Source organism: Mizuhopecten yessoensis, unplaced genomic scaffold (genome assembly GCF_002113885.1).
Source record: "Mizuhopecten yessoensis strain PY_sf001 unplaced genomic scaffold, ASM211388v2 scaffold11101, whole genome shotgun sequence".
NCBI lineage: Eukaryota > Metazoa > Mollusca > Bivalvia > Pectinida > Pectinidae > Mizuhopecten > Mizuhopecten yessoensis.
Window position 1 is genome coordinate 2,478,708 of NW_018408880.1, and position 25,237 is coordinate 2,503,944.

Below are 25,237 nucleotides of genomic sequence, written 5' to 3' on the forward strand. Positions count from 1 at the left end.
CATCACGACAGCCGAAGAGCAGATTAAAGTGTCAAACCAAAGGCGGTTATCCGGATAAATACACTATTGAGTATCGTAGAGTATTTAAAAGTCTTATTTGAATATAACGAGTAAAGAGGTTCGCTACGTTTCAAGTGTTGCTATGAAAAATTTTGACATGTTCAACGAGCGTTCGTATCCCCAATAGGACTCGGTGGCCTGATAATATACAAACTTGGTAGACGGGGTCAAGAACATGTGATCTATTTATAAGCCATCGATATATGTTTTTGAATCAGTTTATACGCGTTAAAGTGTATTATTAACGAGAATTTAGAGCTACCAATCTGATTCTGCAAAGGGACTAAGCAGTGACGGCTTTTGGGAAGGCGTCCAGAACGCTTCGTATTTTTTTAACAATGTTCATATGGAAAACAAGACTTCTACACAAAGCTGCAAAACACTTTATCATGAGTTTAAGTGACAGTTCCACTGTTAAATTATATTGACATACGTAGGGTTTGATTCTGAGTACTATATTTAATTTAATCCCAAAATTCAAATCGATGAAAAACCTTGACGTCCGTTTTTTCTTTCAGATCTAGGTTTGTTTTAATTTTAACATTCCAACAGCATTTCTAATCAAGGAACCCCCGCAGACATTTTACTGAGTAAGAGCTGTGTTCTGAGACGGGAACATGTCCTATCTTCAAACATGAAATCTGAGATCTCGTATTTTTCTTCTTCACCGGAAGTCGTGTTGTACTTTTCGCAAACGTCGTGTTTCATTGACCAATGAAAATGTCAGAGTCAAGGAAGGTCAAAACTATTGGCCAATCACAGCATGTTTGACATATGATCCTAGGGATTGTTCGGTGATCTTTCACTGCTCCTTGGTGTAAAGTAATACTCAAACCCTGCCAAAACCAAGCTCCTCTTTATCTCGCCAACTTACTCACAACGTTTATGAAACCTAAGGGTTATCTGAAAGCTAAGAAATTGTGTTTTATTTCACGGTGTGGAAGTTGTTCGGTGATACAACGTGCCAGAAACAAACCTATTGTTTCCTCTAAATATCAGTAAGTTAACTCTCGCCATATCTGCTGCCTAGGAAATTCAACTGGCGATTAATTGCTCTTGTACAATTTTTGTATGCGGAGTTTTGTTACAAGCAACATCATTGAATCATTTGATTTAATAAAATATTTTTAAATGAAAGCGGTACATTTGTATTTTCAACACATAACTGAACATTTATCTTGATTTCTGTGTGACAAATGTACGCTCACCTAAAATGACATTAAATATCTGCCCGCTAGAAAATAACAAAATGTTCCTAAAAGATTCTAATAGAATAGTTCTTTCCCTTTTAAAAAAAAACACTAACCGCTTTCTTCAGTTTAGTTTACATATGGACAGCGAATGTTATAATAGATCGCCATAAGCCTATGTTCATTGTGCGATAAAAAAAGTGCGACATTGATATACCTACATGGTGTGACCCACAGTACGGTTACAATGTATCTAGTGTACTCAAACTTTCGCAGATTTTCAAATCTATAGTATTTGTCTTAATCATACTATAAAAATTGTGGAAGGAATATCTCGATATTGTCACGGAACGCACCTCTATATGAACCCTGTTGTTACAGATCGCCTGTGATAAACTTTAAAAGATTTTGTTTTCTTATTATTTTAGTAGAAAAAAGTGTTACAGTAACCGGGACCAATTCTGCACTCTGTTGCATATGATAAGTATTAACAGACATCTCTTAACAGAAATTACAATACTTTCTTTCGTGTTTAAAGTGCCAGAAGATCTATCTAAATCTAGGAGATCGTATCAATGAGTGTGTTATACATTTTTAGGGAAAGTTTGACTGATCTTTTCTAGATTAGAGAGAAGATTTGAAAGCAAGCCAACATCCGAAATCGCGATCACAGAAGTAGTATATCACCATGTATAACGAAAATGTAAGAACATTTTTGTCATGTCAAACTGAGAAATAATTTTGGTTCCATAGTTTAGGAAATCTTTCCAAAACGTATCTGTCTTATCTCGATGTCATTCGGTGGGACGCGTTTAGCTGATAAAGGCTTTAACCCGCTTTTTGTTGGTTTAGTTATCAAAAAACTTAATCGGATATAGTCTTATCAAAGAAACATCTGAAGTTGGTTTTTTATTTAAAGAATAAATGTTAGTTTGAGCGGTTATGTTCCACATCGTGGCGAGAAACCATATTAAAATTTCATATTCCTAACAGCACGTGAGCACCATAGCAACTGATAAGCTCTCACGCGCAGTCGCGTGCTGTCAAGTGGAGACGGGGCGACAACTAGGATAAACTGTACTCATATCAGAAAAAGTCCCGATCCCAAACCTCGATAAACGTAAAAGGTTTACCCCTTCACTTTTTTCCCTTGCGCGATGAAGATTTGGAATCGTATCTCGACCGCAGGCGATCCCTGATAAAACAGATATAAGTTATTGAATGCCCCTGTATAGCTCTTAACCTGCGAGATATGCTAATGTCATCATTGGTTCCCGGGGTTTTTGTCAGTTTAAGTCTATTTACCAACCGGTTATAATCATATAGCTAGACGGTTTTATAATTCACAATGTTAAACAATTCAATTATTGTTATCTCATATACCCGTTGTACCTACCCAGGTAATTTTCACGTATATTAGCTTAGATACATTAAGCACAATTTTCATTTTTGATAACGGCAACACGTGTAATGGAAAATAGCTCCATAAACTAAGATTGTATATAACAGAAATGTTCTTTATCATCATTTTGCCACGTTTAATCGTTTCTATTTTTATAAAGCACAGTTTGAAAGCGAAATGTTCTCGCGTAGTTTTAATGCGACTATTACAAATCACTTAAACGTTTTGATAACACGTCACGCGCCAAACATCTGTTTTTGACCGATGATCTTGACAACCAGTCGGTGTCACAAAAACGCTCGCCCATAAACTCCATGACAACCGGAGAATATCATTGTAATGGGATCGACTCCTGTGCTGTCATTGTTTATTGATATTTGTAGAATGCATTTGTACTTTAACATCGTGACTAGCATAACAAAGATAAACCACAGCATCCTTTGTTTATTTACTCTTCTATCGATCGTCGATTTGTTCATTTCAAAGTTTGGTCCCCTTTAATGCTGTTTTTTCTGGTCTGTATTTGTATTTAACATTTGAGATTGTATTTTAATTACATTTAATTACTATGCAGAGGACCTGAAACGCTTGTAGGCAAGCGTCAAAATGTGTTGTCATTATGATTGATCTATTTAAAGTTGTTAGGTTTATTGTCGTGCTATTGACGTTGACATGCGCAGTACAGTATTTTTAACCAACATTTAATTACAATAACTAAAGGGTCTATTGACAATGTTTTCAATGTCGTCACTCTCTTTGCGCAATTTTATATATCATTTGACTGTTAGAACTGATTTGTATTGATGTTGTATGTTGGTTTAGTCAGTCCCGGCATACGTATACCTTAGGACCTATTTGCAATACAAATCTGAGTTACTCTATTGTCGTCTAATTTCAATTGTAACCAACACATTACTGAAAACAGATTTTGAACACAATGCATATTGTGTTACGCAAGCTTTGACCAGGAACTCTGTTCCTATATTGTCCTGATAAAGGTTTCGTGGTCGATTTCCAATCCATACTTTGCTGTTTTATTGACACACCTTGCCATAATCGAAGGTAAAGGACGTATCCATATTTGTAGCTCTTGACAAAAACAATCACCATAACAACTGCAAAACCTTCACGGCACGCCGCATGATCTGTTTTAGAAAAAAATTATTCAGTGATATCAAGTTACATCAAACTTGTCTGAACCACAGAGAGTCGAGATAAGCGGAATTGTTCGTGATGTGTATGCTGACGTCGAGTTAAACACGTTTGACGAAAAAACGCAGTGCAATGGAGCATCTTCCTCGAAATATAGGTCTACAAGTACTCGTCATAACCGAGATCGCAATATAAACAACTGACAGCGTATACAGTTCAGCATATTCTTTTAAAGAATAACAAACGAACTGTAAACTAATAAATAATAGTTATATATATTGCGAGCTGACTGTCAAAAGATCCTGAACCCTGTAAATATTTCATGTATATTGTCAGAATGAATCTGTGTATCTTTGTTTTATAAAACAATTCGACAAAAATGTTAATCCGAGTATCAAACTATTTACGTTTGATTTAAACCACACTCCACATCCTCCTCTCCGCCACAATCCATCACCTCGGCCACCCAAAAGTGCTCCTCATGACATAATAATTCGTTTAGCACTCAAAGTTATACACAAATATAACGTTTCTCATGAAAAGATATTTCACGCGGTCACTTACTTTGTCTTAAAGCAATATTGCTGGGTTTTTTGGTATCCTCAGAATAAACTCGTCTGTGTCTTTATGAACACTCCGTCCCATTTGAACCCATCAATCATTTTCAAAAATAATAGAACTGAAAATGACGGGTCTAAACATTTTTTTTAAACATAAACTTGAAAAATTGAATGAACGGATCAAGCCCATTTACTAGAGATTTTTTCTTCTACAGATAATCTAGAGATTTTTTCTAAGGATTACTCTTTCTGGATCTACTCTACGTGTACCGCGAATGTTACCGGAGGTTAGATAACCATCGATAATCACAGCAGCGCCCTCTAGACTCACCACGAGGTTCCCGCCTATCTTTACCCACAGTCAGAAAGATGACACTCAAAACTCCAGCCCCCATACCAAGAATCTAAATATTTCAGAAAACTATTTTTCCTACAAAAATATAAATTTCAGTCCAATTGTGCAAGATGTAGTATCTTTTATCGCACGCCATCGCCACATGCTAGGTAGATAGAATTCCGCAGTGTTTAGATGTTTTAACCTAAGATGGTACTTGGTGATTAGAGAAAGGTTGGAAAATTTCAAAATTTAATCTGATCGTTGAACTAAGAGGTTTGGTTTTAAGTCATAAACCAGAGATCTTTTACACTCGGTGACTTAAGGGAAAACGAAGATTTCCAGTTTCGGAAAAAAATCAATTTGAAGCTCATATTATTTTATAACAAAGACATGTGTAACGTATTTAAGATTTGTAGAGGTTTAATTAAATTATTTTCAAAGTTGAAATATTTTTTTAAGCACGACTTGATCATTCCGTAAAATCTTAAGTGAGGCAATAAAGATAGCAAAACTGTTATTATAAAGGGAATTCAAATCGCCTATCAGCTCATTACAGGTAAAGTCTCTATCCCGGATATTTATTATAATGTTCCGGATCTTGCGGAAAGTGCTCAAGATAAGAAGGGTTATACAAATGAATATTTTTTTTGTCGCAACAAAGAAACCTTTGTCTAACAGGGACAAAAACTCGAAAACACGCACGCACAATTTTATTATAGATGTAGTGACTTATATTTTACCGTAATGTACGTCCCGTTTTTAAAAATTATCCCCATTTAGACACTTCTTAATACTGATCAGTATTGAATATGTTTATATAAACTGGTCACAAATATTGCACTCAATAAACACATTGTTGGTACTCGTAAAACCTTAAAGACTATCCGTACCGGACAACGACAATAAAAATATCCCAAATAGGAAATAATAAATATCTGTGTATTAATACAACAAAATAATGCTCAATCCAAAATATAAAACCCTAGTGAAACCTTGGATTCGTGCAGTATATATTCAAAAGCTGTTTTGGAAATATGAAAAGTATCAATTTGTCTTTTACAATTCCTTCCTTCCCGTTAAGGGGCTGGTTGAATCGCATGCTTGATATTCCTGTTATTACGTCATTTGTTTAATTTGCTGCTATAAGACCGGAATCAAGCCAAAGAGACCATCTGCATATTATAGAAGTATACAGCTAAAGCACGTAATTTACGTCGCCTGTCACGCGCTAATGAAGGAGTTAACCTAATTTTATTGTAAGTAACCGATGTTTTACATCGAGTGAAAACAAATCTCGTGATACCTCGTAAATTATCGTCTCACGAGACGTCGGCGCCGCTCCGACCACAAGGAGATTCTAATTGGAAAAACCGGTTGATGAATTGGGTTCCGCCTTGCCTCGAGTCAAGGGTTATGAAAGTATTTAATGGATTAATTATATCATTAGACCGACTGTGTAATGTTTCATGTCTCTGTTAATATATAAGAGAATATAAAAAGGAAAAGAAAAAAACCTTGAAAATAGTCGTAAATTTCTGGAATTTTTCTTATTATGGAGGGTAAATTGTAATTCACACAATTTTAATGGAACTGATTTCGTCCCTTTGAAAAAAGGCGTGGCAGTGTAATGGTATACTTCGGTAGGGGGCAGGCTGATCTTCTAACGACGATCAGGGATATAAAGGAGATAAGCCTTGTATATGCATTACCGGAGAAGTCGTAATTACAGAATGATTAATTGATAGTTTAACACATTATTTTTTAAGTGCTCTTATTTTTAAATTTGTTGAAATTATGTGGTGATTTTTCGGCTTCGAACAGGAACAGGAACACAGACATGAAATATAATGACACAGTTTGTTATCTAACTTCCCTCATATATAAAAATGAATATTTGTTCTTCGTCAACCGTTTTATGGAGGAATCAGCATCGGCAATGTTAATTTGTTTTTCTCGTCAGATAAAAATAAATAATACAAACATAAATGGTTATCACCATTTGAAATACAACTTACAAGTTAAACATGTCATATCAACACCTTTAACAATCTGACATTCGGTCGTCACCAGAGGGTTACTATGTGTATGCATATGGTACAGAGGAGATTAAACATATGTTTTAAGATCCGGTTTAACACAATGAAAGTCAACATTTTACAAAATGGTAAAAACTACAACACCACCATTCCTACCTAGTCCAACACTTCGGGGATATTTGCTTTTTTTTTTTTTTTTAAATTCAATTTCCATTCTCAATATTGCAAGCAGCCGTGCTCTTTATAGTTTTGAAATAACATTTTGAAAATTAAGATGTCAGCAGTTTTGTTTATGCAATAAGTTGTTATAATTTGTTCTCCTTCACAATAGCTCTTTTTTAAAACAAGAAAAATAGCTAAAATCAAAAACAAACAAACAAATAACAACGATAAACAACAAATTAGCGCAATACTCCAGGGGTTGAGATAGAAAACCCTGGAAGTTCCTTATTTAGAAGAAGAGGAGGTTTCTTATTAAATACATCAGAGTCTCCGTAACCGAAGAACGATAATTTGATTTGGTTTGTCCAAAAAACATTGTATCTTGTGTGTTTTTGACAGCTCGACAAATTCCGGAACTATTCTCGTGTGAATTGTTTTTGTTGTTAATGACCACAATGCTATTTCCGGTTATAAGTATCCTGTGTTGTTGTTGTATCGATAGGCGGTGTCTTGTCTCTTTTTGTTGCTTTTGTGGCATGTTTTCGTTAAAGCTTTGTGTGCATACGTGTTCGTTTGTGATGCATGTTTTCAAAGTAAATACAAACAAAAAATGTTAATACAAAATTCAGGAAATTAGAGGAATTTGAGTCCAGATTGGTTGAAATACCATTGGTCAATACGATGTATCTGATCGGCCAAAAATGAATCAAAACCTGTAAAGGAAGTATATAACATGTTTATAATGCTTAAACAGTTATGTATACTTTGGTGTATTTTGCATGTGACACTAGTAAACCCCATATCCCTCCCATCTCAGAATGTTCTAAGCTTTACGATGTTCTCCGATACAAAAAGTAGGAAAATTGTTTTCTTTTATTTGTGACAAATTTTCAGACTTTTTTTTTTAGAAAAAATATAACTTCTAGATTTAAACTTTGTTTTCTCTAATTTTGCATGCGCTTGACCTTTTGTGACAATCTGTTGTTTCTCTATATAGATCCCACGAAAGCGCTGTCCGGAATGATGTACACCCCAGAATATTCCACATTATCTTATGTAAGTATACAATAAAATTTATACAATTATATTTTCTCTTCTCATATCCCAACCAGATAACCAGGACTATTTTGCTGATTTGGAAGGGCGGGAATGCGTCAACTGCGGAGCAATATCTACACCGTTATGGCGACGGGACGGGACCGGGCACTATTTATGTAACGCGTGTGGACTGTACCACAAGATGAATGGAATAAACCGTCCCCTCATAAAACCCCAGAGGCGATTGGTTAGTCTCACAACTTTGAAACATTTCAAATCTGCTTTCTTGTAACATGTTTGTTCGTTTTCACAAAACAAAAACATGTTTGCATATAGATGTTTGGACCACAAAGTAGGGAACTCAAATCGAAAACAAAATTTTGATTTGATAGTTTTCAAACAAAGAAAAAGTAGGTTATGATATGGGGGTCTTCTTTATCAAATAAACGAAGAAAACAGTGAGAGGGACTGAAAATCACGTCCTGTAATCACGTTATATTTGGACCTACTTGTTATTTTCCATGTCGAAATTGTTCGTGTTTGAAAAGATTCTGAAACAAAATTTTAACTTTTTGAAACTTTGCCTACATTTTAGGGTGATTTTGGCGAGACGTATCCCTCGGGTCCCCAATACCAAACCCCGGATCCTTCTCTGCAGGCTTTTGGGGCGTGGACAACGGGACCCAAAGCTATAGGAAAATCTAGAGTACGTTTGATTTTTTTTCACGTTTTCATTTTTATTTCCCTTACCGTTCATTTACAATGCATTAATGTTTTTGTTTCTGCTGCTTTTTTTCTTTATTTGTTTGTATTTTAACCATATATTCCATATGTTATCCTGTAGAGTAGATGTAGTTTTAGATTTCTGTTTCTTTCTTTTCTTCTTCTTTCTTTTTTCTGCCTTCTCCTTTCTTTCTTTCTTTCTTTCTTTCTTTCTTTCTTTCTTTCTTTCTTTCTTTCTTTCTTTCTTTTTCCAGTTTCTCTCTTTTTTCGTTTATATACCATACAGTTAGCATGTTTATCAAAATTACACAAGAACCACACGAAAACAAATATCTATAAAATTTCTAGAACAAAGCGACATGAAAAGAAAACATTTTCCTTATAACCAGAGAAGACGGTATACATAACTTTCGCTATCTACCACCAGATGTCTTATTTTGTTTATCGGTATTTACTACGGTTAAAAGATGTAATTCTTAAGGAAGCGTGAACAAATATGATGACAATATCTGATTATCACGATGACGGGTCAAAAAAATTAAAATGATTGATTACAGGGCAATTCCTGTAAATATTTAGCAAACATTATGTAAACGTATTTACCGTGGTTTGTATCCTTAGAAAATAAACAAACACCGACAAGTTTATGTAGGGGAGTGTGCAAAATGTCTCCATATTCTCGGGCCTCAAGGGGTTATCTTAGATGGATAAAAATAAAATTATAAGATTTTTTTTCTTAAATGAACAGAATAATAGAATGCAGCTAGTCGTAACATTCTGATTTTCAAATCTATTTTTTTTGGTGAGATTAACTTTTTTTAATGAGATGAAAAAAACAAACAGGTTTTCATAAAAAAGGAAACTATAAGCAAATTACCCCGTGTGGTACCTCACAAACGCTGTCATCATGGATCTTAATCCATCTGTCATCTTGGTTCTGATTGGTCAAATGGAGCCCACGCAGAGGAGACGGCGGGTGGGTAATGAGAGATGAAGAGCTGATGAACGTGTTTCGTGGTCGAATATGTATTTTTGTTTGTCCGTTTCAACAGGAAGCTTAGTCTTCGTGTTTCCTCAGAGCCTCGCGCTCTCGGCGATAGAACAGAAAAGACTTGTGCTTCTTAATTAGTAAAAAGCTTTCCTAAACGACTTCTGAGATTGAGACGTGAATACATGTTAAATCTGTTCGGTGTTTATGAAACATCGTTATCGCGATTGACAGAGACACACGACGCACATGCGTGTACATGATCTTAACGCAGATATTTTTTTACCTTGCTGAATTCTTTAAATCTACCATGATATTTGAAAACTTAAACTTTTAAATATAACCCAGTCTGGTATTTTTGTTTTCATAAATTGGTATATAGTATGTATATAGAGTAAACGTAAAGTTGAGTTGGTTCCTTAGCAAAAAAAATGATCATTTTACAACCGATTCATACTGTAAATATTTTTCTAAAATCTGACTGCTTCAAATGATGACCGGATTAGACAGGTTTTCCTGTTCCTATACAGGTTAAACATTTCTAAACAGAACGTCGTTAGAACTGCAAATGGTTGTTGCACTCGATTGTAAGACAATTAGCGTGCCAACTGAAGTAGGCAAACAGCAGTAATCGTGAAATTCAATTAAAGCTTAAACGAATATCGGTAATTTGGAGTATAATTTTGTGTGAAATATTAAGTTTAGATGGAGTTACCGTGTGACTTAGACTTATGAACTCTAACGTAGACACGTAAATAACGACACCGGGAGGTACATCAGCCTCGAGGGTGGCTGAGAAAAAATGAATTTTACACAATATTTCGCATGCCTGGAGTTATTACAGTACACAGACTATTGACATAAGACCGGTTTTGACTGAACTGCGCATGTCCAAACGTATCGTGTGTCGCCTACACCCTTGAAAAATGAAGTAAAAACTCGTATGAGCACAAGACATAAAGTATGTTGGCATTTATTTAAAGATTAATTATTATGATAAAAACATCGAAATTATGTGAAAGTTTCTCCGTTTTATGAAAACACTCATTGTTCGTGCTGAATTTTTGTGTTTATCGTTAATTGTATCTCCGTAAACTTAACGTCATTTTCTGATGACGACGGTGAGAACTTGTATTTTCTTAATGTCAAAATTTGCAATTTGATCTCGAGATTTCCATCGTGGCACTAAATACTGATTGTTATCGGTCGAGGGTATAAGCGACATTTTACAGTTTATACAACTACATACACACCGTACAAACTACATGTTACATACAGAGATAATTGAAGCATTTTAAAAACAAAGTTAAAATCTACACTTGATACACATGAAGCACTGGAAAAGAAAATTGAATCGCAATTTAGCTGATCAGATAAGGAAATTTATGACGAAATTGCATTAGGTCTTGAAATTCGTGTTACTCTAACTCTCAGCTTTTCCGAGTGTGATGTGTTTTAGACGCTCACCAGCTTGGTTAATACTATATGTATCTTATCTGTCCGAGTAGGCTATTATTTTTCCAAGCAGCTGGAGTAAAAATCCGGATCCTCGACACTCGCGTCGGTATTTTTTTTAGTTTACACCATTTACAAATATCTTAATATAACGACGTCACTCCATAACGATAAATGCCGATAACATCGAAGTATTTACCCGAACAAGTACCGGAAGGTTTCGGAGGTGGTCCTTCTGATTAAATGATAAATCTGAAGTGGATTCGAAAGAGATCTCAGATAAATCGTATCACGTGACTGGGATTTGTGTTTTTGTAAGATTATCTCTGCCGCCGCTGATGACATATAATGAACAGGAATACATTTCGGTCAGCTGTAATTATTGTTGTGATTTTATTACTGAAATGAAATTAAAAATTCTTATCTATTAAAGAGCCCCTCCAGATTGTATCGGCGATTGTCAAACTGAATATGCACAAGGTAGTTACGTTGAGGGGGTTTACGCGGTTTTATAAGTGATCTGGTTTAAAGGGTGCAAACATACATAAAACACATTCACATACGAGCTTACATGAATGTGTGTATTGTTTTGGCAAACAGCTGATTACAAAGTGAGGCATTTAAGCAAAGCGAGCTATCTTTTCATACCTTACGTTGCTTTGTGTGACTCGCTTTGTACGTACACATGTACGTACTCTCAAACGCATTCACATATTCAAACACACAAACAAAACAGTACAATTTAATAAATAATTGATATATAGATATATATATCGCTAATATAAATGCTAGAATAGAGATTAAATGTAACACAGACAACGTTCAACTAATAACAGTTAGCATTTAAATTAAAGCTCAATAATAATATAATTTCTCAAAATACAATGTGATCCCATATTTTCTGTTTTGTTTTGTTTGTTTTTTTAACGTGCCAAATAACGCTGTCGTTTTTATTTGTAGTCCGCCTCCCGTCGCGTAGGATTGTCATGCGCAAACTGCCATACGACCACAACTACGTTATGGCGTCGTAACAACGAGGGAGAACCCGTATGTAACGCATGCGGACTCTACTACAAACTTCACGGGGTATGTATAGACTTTCTCGAGTGGTTACTTTACACCTAATAACGAAATAACTGACTAAAATAACTGACTACAAATGTAAACTTGTCCTAACAGATTTGGTAAAGACTAATTGGTAGTTTTGTTTTAACCCTACTTGTACATCTGTGTTTAGAGTCATGACAGACTTTTAATTATTTTGGAGATTTGTATAAGACTCATTGATATAGTTACTTTAAGATCCATTGTTATATATTTGTTGAAGGTTTATTGGTAGATTACTTTATGACATGTTAGTTGGTTTCTCTATGACATGTTAGTAGATTTGCTTTATATGAATTTTACTTTGAATTATTGAACTTTTTTGATTTTAATTCTAATATGTGATTATTTATTTCAAGATTAAAATTAATTATCAACGCATCTTATAGACATTTTATAAGACAATTAGGTCAATTAAAACACTTATGAATGTACATGTGTCATCGCCGTAATAGTACTGTTTTTCTATTGACATACGACGTATTTTGATAAAAACAATATACGGAATTCTGTAAAAATCGTTAGTTAAAGGAAAGGACATGATGACATACAGTTGTTTTAATATTTATTTCTTATTTACAGGTAAATCGTCCATTGGCCATGAAAAAGGATGGCATTCAAACGAGAAAACGAAAACCAAAGAGTCTGGCTAAGAATAAATCTGCTCCAAAGTCAGAACAAAATGGTAAGTTATTCCCTGTCTTTTCTAATTAATTCCCCTTCATCTTTGTCATTGGACTTTGCTATGAACAATTAGCAGGATACAAATTACACGACGTCGTACCATAACAGTGACACATTAGATAAATTACAGTACAGATACAAATGTTTCATCCGTTTGACAATTTTTCAAAAGTATTTCAATTTTGTCTTTCAAAATATTTCTGTCCTTTTTAACATCTGCTTCTGGCATAGTAAGTAGTTAATTTACAGAAAGATAATGATCTTGTTTTCATTCAGGGAAGCATTCTACTAGAATTTGTGGTAGGGTTATCTGGTGGAAACTAGTGGTTATCATTTGTTCAGCTGCAGGTAACACCCACTGTATCTCTCAGAGATTCCCATCAGATAGATTAGATTTCGAGAAGAACAATATTATGATAAGGAAAGATAAGACAGAAAATGCTTTCGAACATAAATTCATACTTTGAAATTACCTGCTTCCGGTTTCGCGACATCATACTCTACCATAAATTGGCTCGTTAGATTTCGACAGCATGCCGGGAAACGTTAGAATTAAAGACGTGTCTTGTTTGCACTCCTGCTGTGTCACGTTAAAACCCTTTGCATTTTGTCTTTCGGCGTCGTACTTCGGGGGCGCTTGTAGCTAATATACTATATTTGTTGTTATCAGCTGATCAAACAGTGTCTGGTTACAGAGGTCAAACCTCCAGCTGACCACGCATCACGCGACTTCTGTGTAGGGATATTACTGTAGTATCAAAATGCTAAAATGGTTGGTAAAAGATTTATAACTATAAAAAAAGGATAGACAAATTTATCTTTGAAACTTGCAAAACCTAAATGGTAGACTTGAACAGTTGAAAGAAAATGATGGTAATTTTAGCAATAAGTGATTCAAAGATTTCTTTTTCTACTCACAGACATTGTAACGTAAAGAAATTGCAATATTCAAAAGTATAACGCTGAGAACTTTAATTATTTCACACAAAAGATAGTGCTTAGAAATAATTTCATTCCAACACAAAATATAACGTAAAGAAAATATTTTATTCCAACCTAAAAATATAACGAAAAGAAAATAATTTATTCCAACCCAAAACATAACGTTAATAGATTATTTTATTCTTTCAAAAAATATCGTAAATAAATTAGTTAATTCCAACGCAAAATAGAACGTCAACAAATAATTTCATTCCCACGCAAAGTTTTACAGATACATATATTGATATTATTCAGACACACATTATAACATTAAAAGTTGAATTTTTTCCGGTAAAAATTATGCTGTTCAGTGTTTTTGTCATTCTATCACAAATTATGATGCTAACAGTTTATTCAGATAAAAATGTAACGGTAACAGTTGATGCTTGCTTAAACATAAATTAAAACTGCAAAAAAGTATACAATATTAATTAAACCTTAGAGTTTATGGTATTCCAACACATTTATAACGTTATTACCAAACAGTTTTTATAGAACCCGTTTAGAAAAGAAACAGCGGTTATTGAACACAATTTTATATCAAATGAATTAACGTTTTTGTTTAAAAGGTTTAAAAGAAGAAAAGATTGTCCTTTTTAACACTATTCCATTTTTATGTGAATAAATATATTACTGCTTACTAGTTTACATATGTAGTGTTTCCGAAGAATCTTTGAGAATTTTGTTGTTAGCTTGAAAAAACAGTTAATTGTTTAAATAAAGAATAACAACTTTCATAAAACAAAGTGTATGGTTTATTGTCTAATTACCTTTTATATGTAAAATGAAATCGCGTAACGGAACAGGTTGGAATAAGTCATTGTTTCTATATTGCTTCCCTGTCTTCTTGCATTATATGGTCTTCAACAGCATTATTGCATACATTTCGTGAAGGAGAAAATACAAATGGAGCACATTTTGTCCTATTTCTAACGTTTTTGGCATTTTCATAGGACATTTATAATGACTCGAAATCTTAATGTAATAATTATGAAAACTATTTACTGTGATAGTTGAATTAAACCTATCAAATCTTGACACATTCAAACGATACGAGTAAGTGAGGTCATTACCAGAGGGTTAAATACAATTTTATAAATCGTCTGAAAACAAATGTTAGCTGCCGGGAACAATATGGGACTTGTGAGATAAATATACTTATCTGGAATTCTTGGCGCGGCCAATTAAAACCTCCCCTCTGAATACATAAACATTTCTATGATAAGGAGATCCCGGGGAGTGAACCTATTGAAAAGTAATTCCTAATTTCTTTTGCTCAATAGGATGGATATAAATTAGCTATTTGAAATCTAATACAAAAACACCAGAAATTTGAAATTAGAACATTTTTTTCTCTAAATGATAATCACATTTAAACTGCAGTGACACGATAACATCAAATTATGTTGTAATTCAGACACAGGCTGGTTGATAACACTGTCAGGACACGCCGCTAAAACAGTTATCTTATAATTATACACAGTCGTGTTTCTTCATTATGTCTACATGAGATATTGTTCACTACATAACCTTAAGGATGCTAATACGTACCCATTGTTTATACCTATTCGTTATTCACCAGTACATAATTAAGAGTCATTACAATGATGCAATAAAGCGTCGACAAATAACAAATTAAGAGCATAAAGAATATCGTTACTTTTACCGGGTTTGCATGGTGTTGTTACATATATATATATCTTACTGCATCTTCCATTATTCATCTCTCTTTCTCTCGATCTTATTACCCACGAAGTGAAAAGTCGTTGTCTGTTTGTAAAACGGATTCAGATTTAGATAAAGTGTTAATTTTGTTTTTGAACCTTTGGTAGTTCTGGAAAATGAAATAAAGTTTAAAAATACAGCGCTTATTGCTCAAAATTATTCGAAAAGCGTTTAACTATGTGACATTATCAGTAAAAGGTAGACATGTGAGTATTTATGGGCTTGAGATTAGGCAGTATTGGTTGAATTATATTTAAAGATTAGTGTTCATTAAGCTGACTGAGCAGGACTGTTAGTATGCTAGTCGAATCGTAGTAAATTTTTCAAATTCATTTTCATTATATTACAGATGTGTTTTGTTGTCTTTGAAAAAAACAGTGCAAGCAATGTTGCATGATTAAGGCAATGTTATGTAGGTACTGAACATTTTTCCCTATAAAACGATCAAACAAAACTGTAGGGAAAACAATAGAGCATAACAATTTGAATACTGAACTGACATCTTTTGTATTAAGTTTGAATAAGAAAGATATTATTGCCTTTATTGTCTTTCACATCATTTCTTGCTTACAAAACCATGAATTTATGATGTCAAGCTAATATTTCAATTGTCAGCTATTAAAAAAATATTGTTTGTTACCTAAATATCATTAATATTTTTCTTTCTTTTCAATTACAGATATCAAACCTGCTCTCTCTCCAAACAACAATAATTTATCCTCTGGTCAAGGTGGACATGTGACCGGAAGCGGACACGGAACACCCTCATTGAACGGAACAAACGTCACCGCCCTCCTTGGACCTACTTCCGGTGTGACACCACTCACAGCTGTTGGTTCAGAACATTCGTCTCTATCTAGTCCTGTTAACTTAGCCGCTGTTAATCACTATTCCTCACCGTCACCACCCAAGGCAGTTCCGGTCAAGATGGAGTCCGATCTCCATGGACACGGTGGTCACGTGTCCGTCGGTGGCATTCCTCACTCAGACAATTCCAGTTTAAGTACTGTTGCAGTCGGTGCTAATTGATCTTAAAGCCATATATTGTTGAATGTCTTTTGTACAAAATGCGTGAAGTGGATTGAGATGTAATGGACAATGGCAAAATATGTTCCAAAGAATGACGGGAAAGAACGCGTGCCCGTGAGAATTGACTCACGAGTTTTATTTTGGAGGTAGATTTAACATTGTCAAATGCGTGATTCTTTACTACCGAGTCATCACCTAAATATCTCAAAACTTTAGTACGACACTTTTTGCTTGGGATCCATACTCAATGAATAGTTCTTAACATACTCAAATAAATCACGTCGGGGTTTAAGAGAACCGAATTATCATGAAAACATAAAACCAAGTGGTAATATATCTTGCTCATCAAACCTTCCATACGAAAATGTGGACGACAGTATTTACCACAGCTCTACCTCAGGAAATACGAAACTACGACTCATTATAGTTTGTGTTCAACTCTATATGTTTCATGAAGTACAGTAAATGTCAACGGTTATTCTGTTATGTTGTTTTCCCTTCCTTAAAATGTTCAAATGTCAAGGTAGACATTTTAGTTGGTTGGTTAGGACCAGTAATGAGAAAGTTTAATTTGTTAATGTGGAAGGGCAGACTTTTGAGAACGTGAAATTATACTTGTAACCAAGTGTGAGTTTGGAAGGTTTAGTAGTGAAATGTTTTGTAGATAGATTTGCATTAACTTTTGTGTAAATATATAAATTGTTTTCATATGGTATGAACCCTGTGATCCTTATATATATATATATATATATCTCGATGAAAATGATAATATTACATTATACAATTTATGAAAAATAAGACAAATCATATAATTGTTTCGTATCCAATCTTTAAGAAACATATCATATTGATTACCACTTTCAGTCAATGAATTTCACTATGTCATAATGTATTGAATAATTTATTACAATGCAGAACGTATTTATCAGACACAATCATAATCGCACATTTGTAATAAACATTTGGAGGAGAAAGTCTTTCAAAGTTAGTGTTATGGATACTTCAAACTGAGTGTCATATTCTCTTTTTTTAATGGTAAATTTGAATATACTGGAACAACAAATCATTGGATTTTCCTTTCAGCAAATTTGACTGTTTATCAATATCGTAAATACTGTAAACGTTTCGTAAGTTTATATCATAGCTTGAGAAATGCATTCACAGTTATTCATTGTATTTCGATATACTCCTAAGAAAAGGTTTGAAATACAGTACCTACATAACATTGCCTTAATCATGCAACATTGCTTGCACTGGGTTTTTTCAAAGACAACAAAACACATCTGTAATATACTTTTTTGATTTTGAAAAATAGACTACGATTCGACTAACATAATAACATAGCTTCTTAGTCCAACTTAAAAACGAAGTGATAAATTGACTCTTTAAGATTGAAAACTTAAGTCGATATAGGCATCGAAACAAAGTACCTATTTACTTCGCCATATATCCGTGTCCTCCATTGAGGACTAAGCAGTAATACGAATTGCCAAAAAACAATGAAAATCCATGTCTAATTTAGAGTAGAGACTTGTTTTGTCAACGGTGATAATTGTTCGAATTTGAGTTGATCTCAATTATTACAAATTATCTTCCTTTGTTCTTATTTTCTGAGAAATCAATCCCTTTCTTTATTAAAACTGAAGTGTCTACACCATACATTAAGCACGACTTATTGATCCTTAGATATGTTATTAATATATTGTCGTTGGAGAATTGAGATTTGCCATTATTGTGCGATTTTTGTCTGGAGATTCGTCATTGTTAATTGACCTTACCCACATGCCATTTGGGTAAAGACGTTTTTTGACGGAGTTCTGTAACTCATAAGCATAGGCCTTATACACTAACAACGAAGTTTGGTTCGTACTTATTTATGGGTAAAGTGAAAAAGATTGTTATATAAATGTCAGAGAATGAAAGAGTGTAAGATATTTATTTTTATAATTGTGAATTAGTGCCATAGAATTATCACAGTGTGAAATGTGTTATAGTTTTGTTTTGTATATTTTTCTGACTTAATATTTTAACATGTTCAGGTGCTGTTGCAAAGGAATACACTGACACTTTCTGTTATGTGTTTTTTCCCCACAGTATTGAAACTGCTGGTAAATTATAATTTTTCATCTAATATGAATATAAAATAAATTGATATATTCTTATGATAACTAATCGATTTGGAAGCTATATTTCTACCAAAAACATAATTTCCTGTCAAACTGAATTTCGAAATTGATACCAAAATTTCTCAACTATTGAAAAAATGTTTATAATGATAGGTAACGGTATTTAGATACATTTTACAGATTAAATCTCGTTTGCCAAAAGCATCTTGCCTTTTTCAGAAACTTGCCTAATTGGATCATTTTTCTATGTATATCTTTGATAATCTATGTTACAATTAGCCGTACTTGCAAACTCCAGTATTATACATCATACATAGTCATGATGCGTGGATATATTGTATACATGAGTTATTTTTCATTTGACATTATTTCAAAAAACAATGCATATGTTTTGATATATATACATTCATGAATATGTAAATTAAATCATGAATATGTAAATTAAATCATGAAAATAAAACTCATGGAAATATATATTTTGTGTTTCTTATTTATATGTTTATGATGATTGTTACTATTAGTTGATCCATTATTTAAATGGAATCTTGCATTAGATATGTATAATGTTAACGGTATTTAGTGATTGATAATACCCGGATGTAGGAATTAATGGATTTGGTACGATCGTTCTTTCGGAGCATCTGATCCTATACTTCCTGTATATTTCCAGGGTCTCCATAGAAATCTTTCCTTATTTCAGATTTTGCATTAGTTAAATTGATTTGGAGTTCGACTAACGGCTTTCTTTCTGTTTCCGTATTCTCTTGAATACAATATACTATGATGATTGTTTAAGCCAGAATGCGCCATCATATTAGCGATTTAATTACGAAGTAAGAAACTTTCTTGATTTAATTACTTCCTACAACTTAAGGAATTTTATATTTGGCGGAATGACAGATATAAAATGTCTATGTATGAATAGGTAATATATGTGATATATATATTTAAAATATGTGGATAATAGTAAAATCCTCCAAGGGGTGGACGTTTGAGTACAAATAACCGCAAGGAAAAAAATCCACAAATTATTGATAATGTTAGACACACGTAATACTTTGTTCAACAGTAGAGCAAAAACATCAAATAATAATAAAAGAGTAACCTGATATATGATAGAGAAATAACCTCAAAACTGATCTGTATCGAGCACTGATATCACTACCAATATTCAAATATTCAGGAATTCACACTTTAATGGCTCAGTGAATATTTCCGTGGAACGGACATTTTGTAAACCATACACTATTTTAAGGAATCGAATAATGTTGTGAATTTGACGTCTCTGTGCAAGAGATTGCCACCCAGTTTCTCAAAAATATAATTGAGCTCTAATAGTACGTTTCGTCCCCCCTGTTACGATACCCTATAAGTTAAAACTAACAAATATTCGGTGCAGGCTCTCTTCAATTTAGGAATACCCTAATGACATTCAAACCTTGACCAGTTTCTAGAAACCCCATACATATCCCCACCTCTCACAAACAAAAGAAACCAAACACCACAAAAACAACAATACTGCACATGTCAAACGTTTCATATCTATTATGATCTATTATGAAACTTGGAACATGAAATTTGAATTTTTTGAAACCTTTTTTTTTCTCCATAATGGCTTAAGCATGTTGATTAAATTCTAATAGCTTCTGATTATCGACAAAAATGTCGATACACCTAGCACATAACAGCTTCAATACGACACACCCAAACAAAACGCAATACAAGAACAGTAACTGACGACACACCAAAACAACACGAAAGACAATAATAGGAACAGAGGAAACTCCAAAAACAAAAGGAAAGACAACAGGAACAATGGGAACACCAAAAACAAAAGGAAATACAAAAATAAGATACAAAAAAAACAAAAAGAAAGAAAAATAATATGAACTCAGGAGACACCAAAAAAAAGGAAAGACTAATATAAGCTTCCTCAACCTTAAGGGTGTGACAGAGAAATCTCCTACCCGAGTTTTTGGTTGTCTAACCCGAGGCTCTGCCGAGAGGTAGACAACCAACAACAATCACCTCGAGGGTTGGATATTTCTCTGTTACACCCTCAAGGTAGGGGATGGTTATTTTTCTCCCATCCTATTATTTCATAACTCCACCAACAATAATCACAACTCCACCAACAATAATCTACTAAGAACAACACATGGGAGTATGCAAATTGTCATTCACTTTTGATGACGTCACAATAACCGGTGACGCATTTTAATGACGTCACAATTGAACACGAGGCTATCTTCCCCTAGGGGGTACCAAGCTGATCTTTCCCGGCTAAAACGGAAGACACGCCTGTGAAGGATGGTAGAAAACAGTATGAACTGTGGAGACACCAAAAAGCAACAGGAACTGAGGAGACACTAAAAAGGGAAAGACAACAACAGGAACTGGGGAGACACTAAAAAAGGAAAGACAATAATATGAACTGAGGAGAAACCAAAACACAAAGAAAGACAACAACAGGAACCGAGGAGACACCAACAAGGAAAAGCAACAAAAGGAACTGAGGAGAAACCAAAAAGTAGAGACAACAACAGGAACCGAAGAGACACCAAAACAAAAGGAAAGACACCAACAGGAACCGAGAAGACACCAAAACACAAAGAAAGACAACAACAAAACTGATACTGATACCAAAAAAGGAAAGACAAAACAGGAACACTTAGGAGGTACCAAAAAAGGAAAGACAACTACTGAGGAGACAAAACAACCATGTTCCTATTCAAACAATTTATCTACATTTAACAATTCAAATTAGTTCTTCAATATGCGAACATTCTCTTATTCATGTCGTGCGTTTAGATTGTTATTTTAAGCTTTCTTTTTCATTGTAATTGTATAATTGAGAGTGTATTCAGGAATTGTTCGGAATCAGCAAAATTTACTTTAGGTATACATGTATATATATATGTAAATCAATGTGCTTTACAAAAACATAGGTAAAACAGGCGCATCATACATACTATAAATCTCCGCCATTGAGACTGTCAGCCAGTTCCCAAAGCTGACCTCACTCCTTATCTATATTTTTAGCCCCAATCCGTTATATCAGTGATATAATGTATATAACATTAAGAATTATTTAAGAAATACATCAGTTTGTGTAAGTGTAACATGCAGCCTGCCACGACAGATACAGTCCATCTGGCCCACACAAGAACAGGAAAATAACATTCGTCTGTAATGTGACAATACCCTCGTTCTGTAGCTGTCCGCAATCTATTATTCAGATATATTAGTTCACTGACAGAAATTGTACAATAAAACACAAAAAACGTTGCAAAATTTATTTCCCCTTGGTTTTGCTGCAAAGTATTGCGTTACATGTTCAGTGACATGCTTCAATATATTAGCAACTATATGTTCTTATAATAATACATGTGATATTTAAACAATACATAATTCGTACTATCGCTTCTTGAAATAATACGAGAGTTAGTAATACCATGAATAAATCGTAATATACAGCTTTTGAAATAATAGTGTGATAATTATTACAACGAATAATTCGTGATATACAGCTTTTGAAATAATAGTGTGATATTTATTACAACGAATAATTCGTGATATACAGCTTTTGAAATAATAGTGTGATATATTTAGTACAACGAATAATTCGTGATATACAGCTTTTGAAATAATAGTGTGATATTTAGTACAACGAATAATTCGTGATATACGGCTTTTGAAATAATAGTGTGATACTTATTACTACGAATAATTCGTGATATATTGTTTCTTCAAATAATACGTGTATTAGATTTCTACTTTAATCAATATTCATGTTACATCTACGTTAAATGATTCTAGTAATTGATCCTCTTTAACCAATGCATGTGATACATTACCTTTAAATATAACGTGAGAGACACCTAATTTATATAATACAGAAGTACATATCCTACAACTATATACTCTTGCTTTCCATATTCCTTGTTTGTACATAAATGTAATATCCAGAAGATCTCAGATTCCAGTAATATCTAATTTATGAAATTGACTTAAAACATCAGACTGATTTGTCACGATTTTGGGGGAAATGTTTATCAAATAATTACAATTGTTTTCATAAACCTTTCACGAAATTTAAACTAAAGGAGAAAAATAGGAGTTTAAAAACGGAAATGTAAACAATGTTAAATATTAAATTGTTATGTTGTGTATTCATATAATTTCATATAAGCACAGCACACGTACGAAGGTTGCGTTTCTAGTATATACATACATGTATACATATATAAATATTCTAAACATGTGATTTAAAAAAATTAGTGTAAGGTTTTCCCTATGAAACTCAGCGACAATACTTCAATAAAATCCATTCATGTTTACAAATCGTTTTCTTCAATGGGTGCGTAAAATGTCTGAGACAAAGAGGGGTCGCTTTCCGTTGTTTGAATGAACATGATCAAATTATTACGTCTATTTATTAAGTAAGTGCTTCTTACGTTCAAATTGGACAATTTGTAAATCTGAAGTCGTCTTTTCCGGGAACACAACACTTAGACATATTACAAGCTTACCACACATATGATACACAACCCTAAACACCCATTTCCCTTACTAAAACTGCATTTTTATGGAAGTATATTGTATATGATACATATTATTTCAGATATCAACAACATCATCTCGTCCTAGAACAAAATTATTTTATAATCCAACTGATCATTGTGACATTCTGAAAGCTGTCTATGCAGTTTATACGATTGACAATAAACAAGGATTAGGAGACTTGCTATACGTAACGTAACAAAACGTCCTATTACGTTTAATTGACCAGCTACCTGCATTGCACACAAAAACGTCGACCCTCCTCCAAACAAGAGAAACTAGATACGGACGATAATGGGAAGCACTTGTTTTTATATTGTTTGACCTCTCGACAAACGTTTTATGGTGACTCTTCTCTAAGTGTGCAATTAACTGCAGTATACCACAAAGAACGTAGAAAGCCGGTTCAGTTTTATTGACTCTTTTCTCATCCTAGTTCCTTCGACTTTTAATTTGTGATTTCAACTATTAGCTGTCTAATAGATTTAAATTAAAAGCGTTATTGTTTATGTTTTATAACAAATGCTAGTTTTCGTTTGCAAGATGATGTGTAATAAGAATCAATTTGATTTTAAGTACAAAATGATGTTATATGTCTTTTGTGACTACCGTGTTTTTTATGTTACATATCCGATAACCACTGTGCTATGTTATATTTATCACATGCGTTCTATGCTTTGTTTGTCACATGACTTCTCTTTTGTGTTGTATTTATCGCATGCCTACTGTGTTGTGTTGTATTTATCACATGACCATTGTGTTGTGTTGTATTTATCACATGACTATTGTGTTGTGTTGCATTTATCACATGACAATTGTGTTATGTTGTATTTATCACATGACTATTGTGTTGTGTTGCATTTATCACATGACTAATCGATATGTTGTATTTTTCACATGACTATTGTGTTGTGTTGTATTTTTCACATGACTAATGTGTTATGTTGTATTTTTCACATGACTATTGTGTTGTGTTGCATTTATCACATGACTAATCGATATGTTGTATTTTTCACATGACTATTGTGTTGTGTTGTATTTTTCACATGACTATTGTGTTGTGTTGTATTTTTCACATGACTACTGTGTTATGTTGTATTTATCACATGACAATTGTGTTATGTTGTATTTATCACACGACTAATGTGTTATGCTATATTTATTACATTACTTTTGTGTTATGTTATATTAATCACAGTATAACTGTGATGTGTTGTAAATATCACATGACTACAGTGTTGTGTTGTATTTATCACATGACTACTGTGTTATTTATAAACATTTTCTTCATTTTGGTAAATATGAAAGTAAGAAATGTTATGTATCACAACCAGTAAGTGTATATGTGTGACGTTTAGATGACAAGTACGGTACGTACCCTGTCACCTTCATCAGACAAATGACCAATGAAGCGTATATACACACAAAGATGTAAAATATGTATGAGTACATGTAACATACAATTGACTTCGATTCGGATATGCTATAAGCGTATGTCCTCCGGTACCCTTTATGTATTATACATGTACGAAATGACGAATCAAACCGACAATTCGTTTCGGCTACGTTTTGCTTAATACTTGTCATATATATGCGAGAGTTTATGAACCCCCTCATTTCGGTTCAGAACAGGTGCACTGCGGCATATCCAGATCTGTCCAATTCTTTGGAGCTATCCCAGTCAATAACACAATTTTGCTGCAGTAAATTGGTATGTGGTTGTCGATTTATTGATATTGGACTCCGACTAATTGTTTTCTTTCATTCATGGGTTTCCGCGTTCTTTTGTATTCATCAAGTTGGACTAAGAATATCATACGGGTTGTAACTTTCTGTAGTTTTTGTGAGCAATATAAATTCCTGAGTGTTCGAGATACTGTTGATCAAATGAATAACATTAAGGTCAAAGCTGAAATAATATG

The 25,237-nt window shown here is 33.6% G+C and overlaps 1 protein-coding gene across 8 annotated transcripts in view; it reads left to right on the forward strand.

Moving 5' to 3' along the window:
* LOC110465783 (transcription factor GATA-4-like) overlaps positions 1-19,132 on the forward strand; it is an 88,026-nt gene extending 68,894 nt beyond the window's left edge. For 6 of the 8 annotated variants that reach the window (XM_021521866.1, XM_021521862.1, XM_021521863.1 and 3 more), the window contains exons 3-7: positions 8,012-8,184; positions 8,533-8,643; positions 12,064-12,189; positions 12,790-12,892; positions 16,277-19,132. In XM_021521866.1, coding sequence (XP_021377541.1) covers positions 8,012-8,184; positions 8,533-8,643; positions 12,064-12,189; positions 12,790-12,892; positions 16,277-16,626 — 863 coding nt within the window. In that variant the 3' untranslated portion in view covers positions 16,627-19,132. Of the gene's footprint in view, positions 1-7,896; positions 7,956-8,011; positions 8,185-8,532; positions 8,644-12,063; positions 12,190-12,789; positions 12,893-16,276 lie in introns of all 8 variants that reach the window. The other 2 variants (XM_021521870.1, XM_021521869.1) reach the window with 2 other exon arrangements.
* The last annotated feature ends 6,105 nt before the right edge of the window (positions 19,133-25,237 follow it).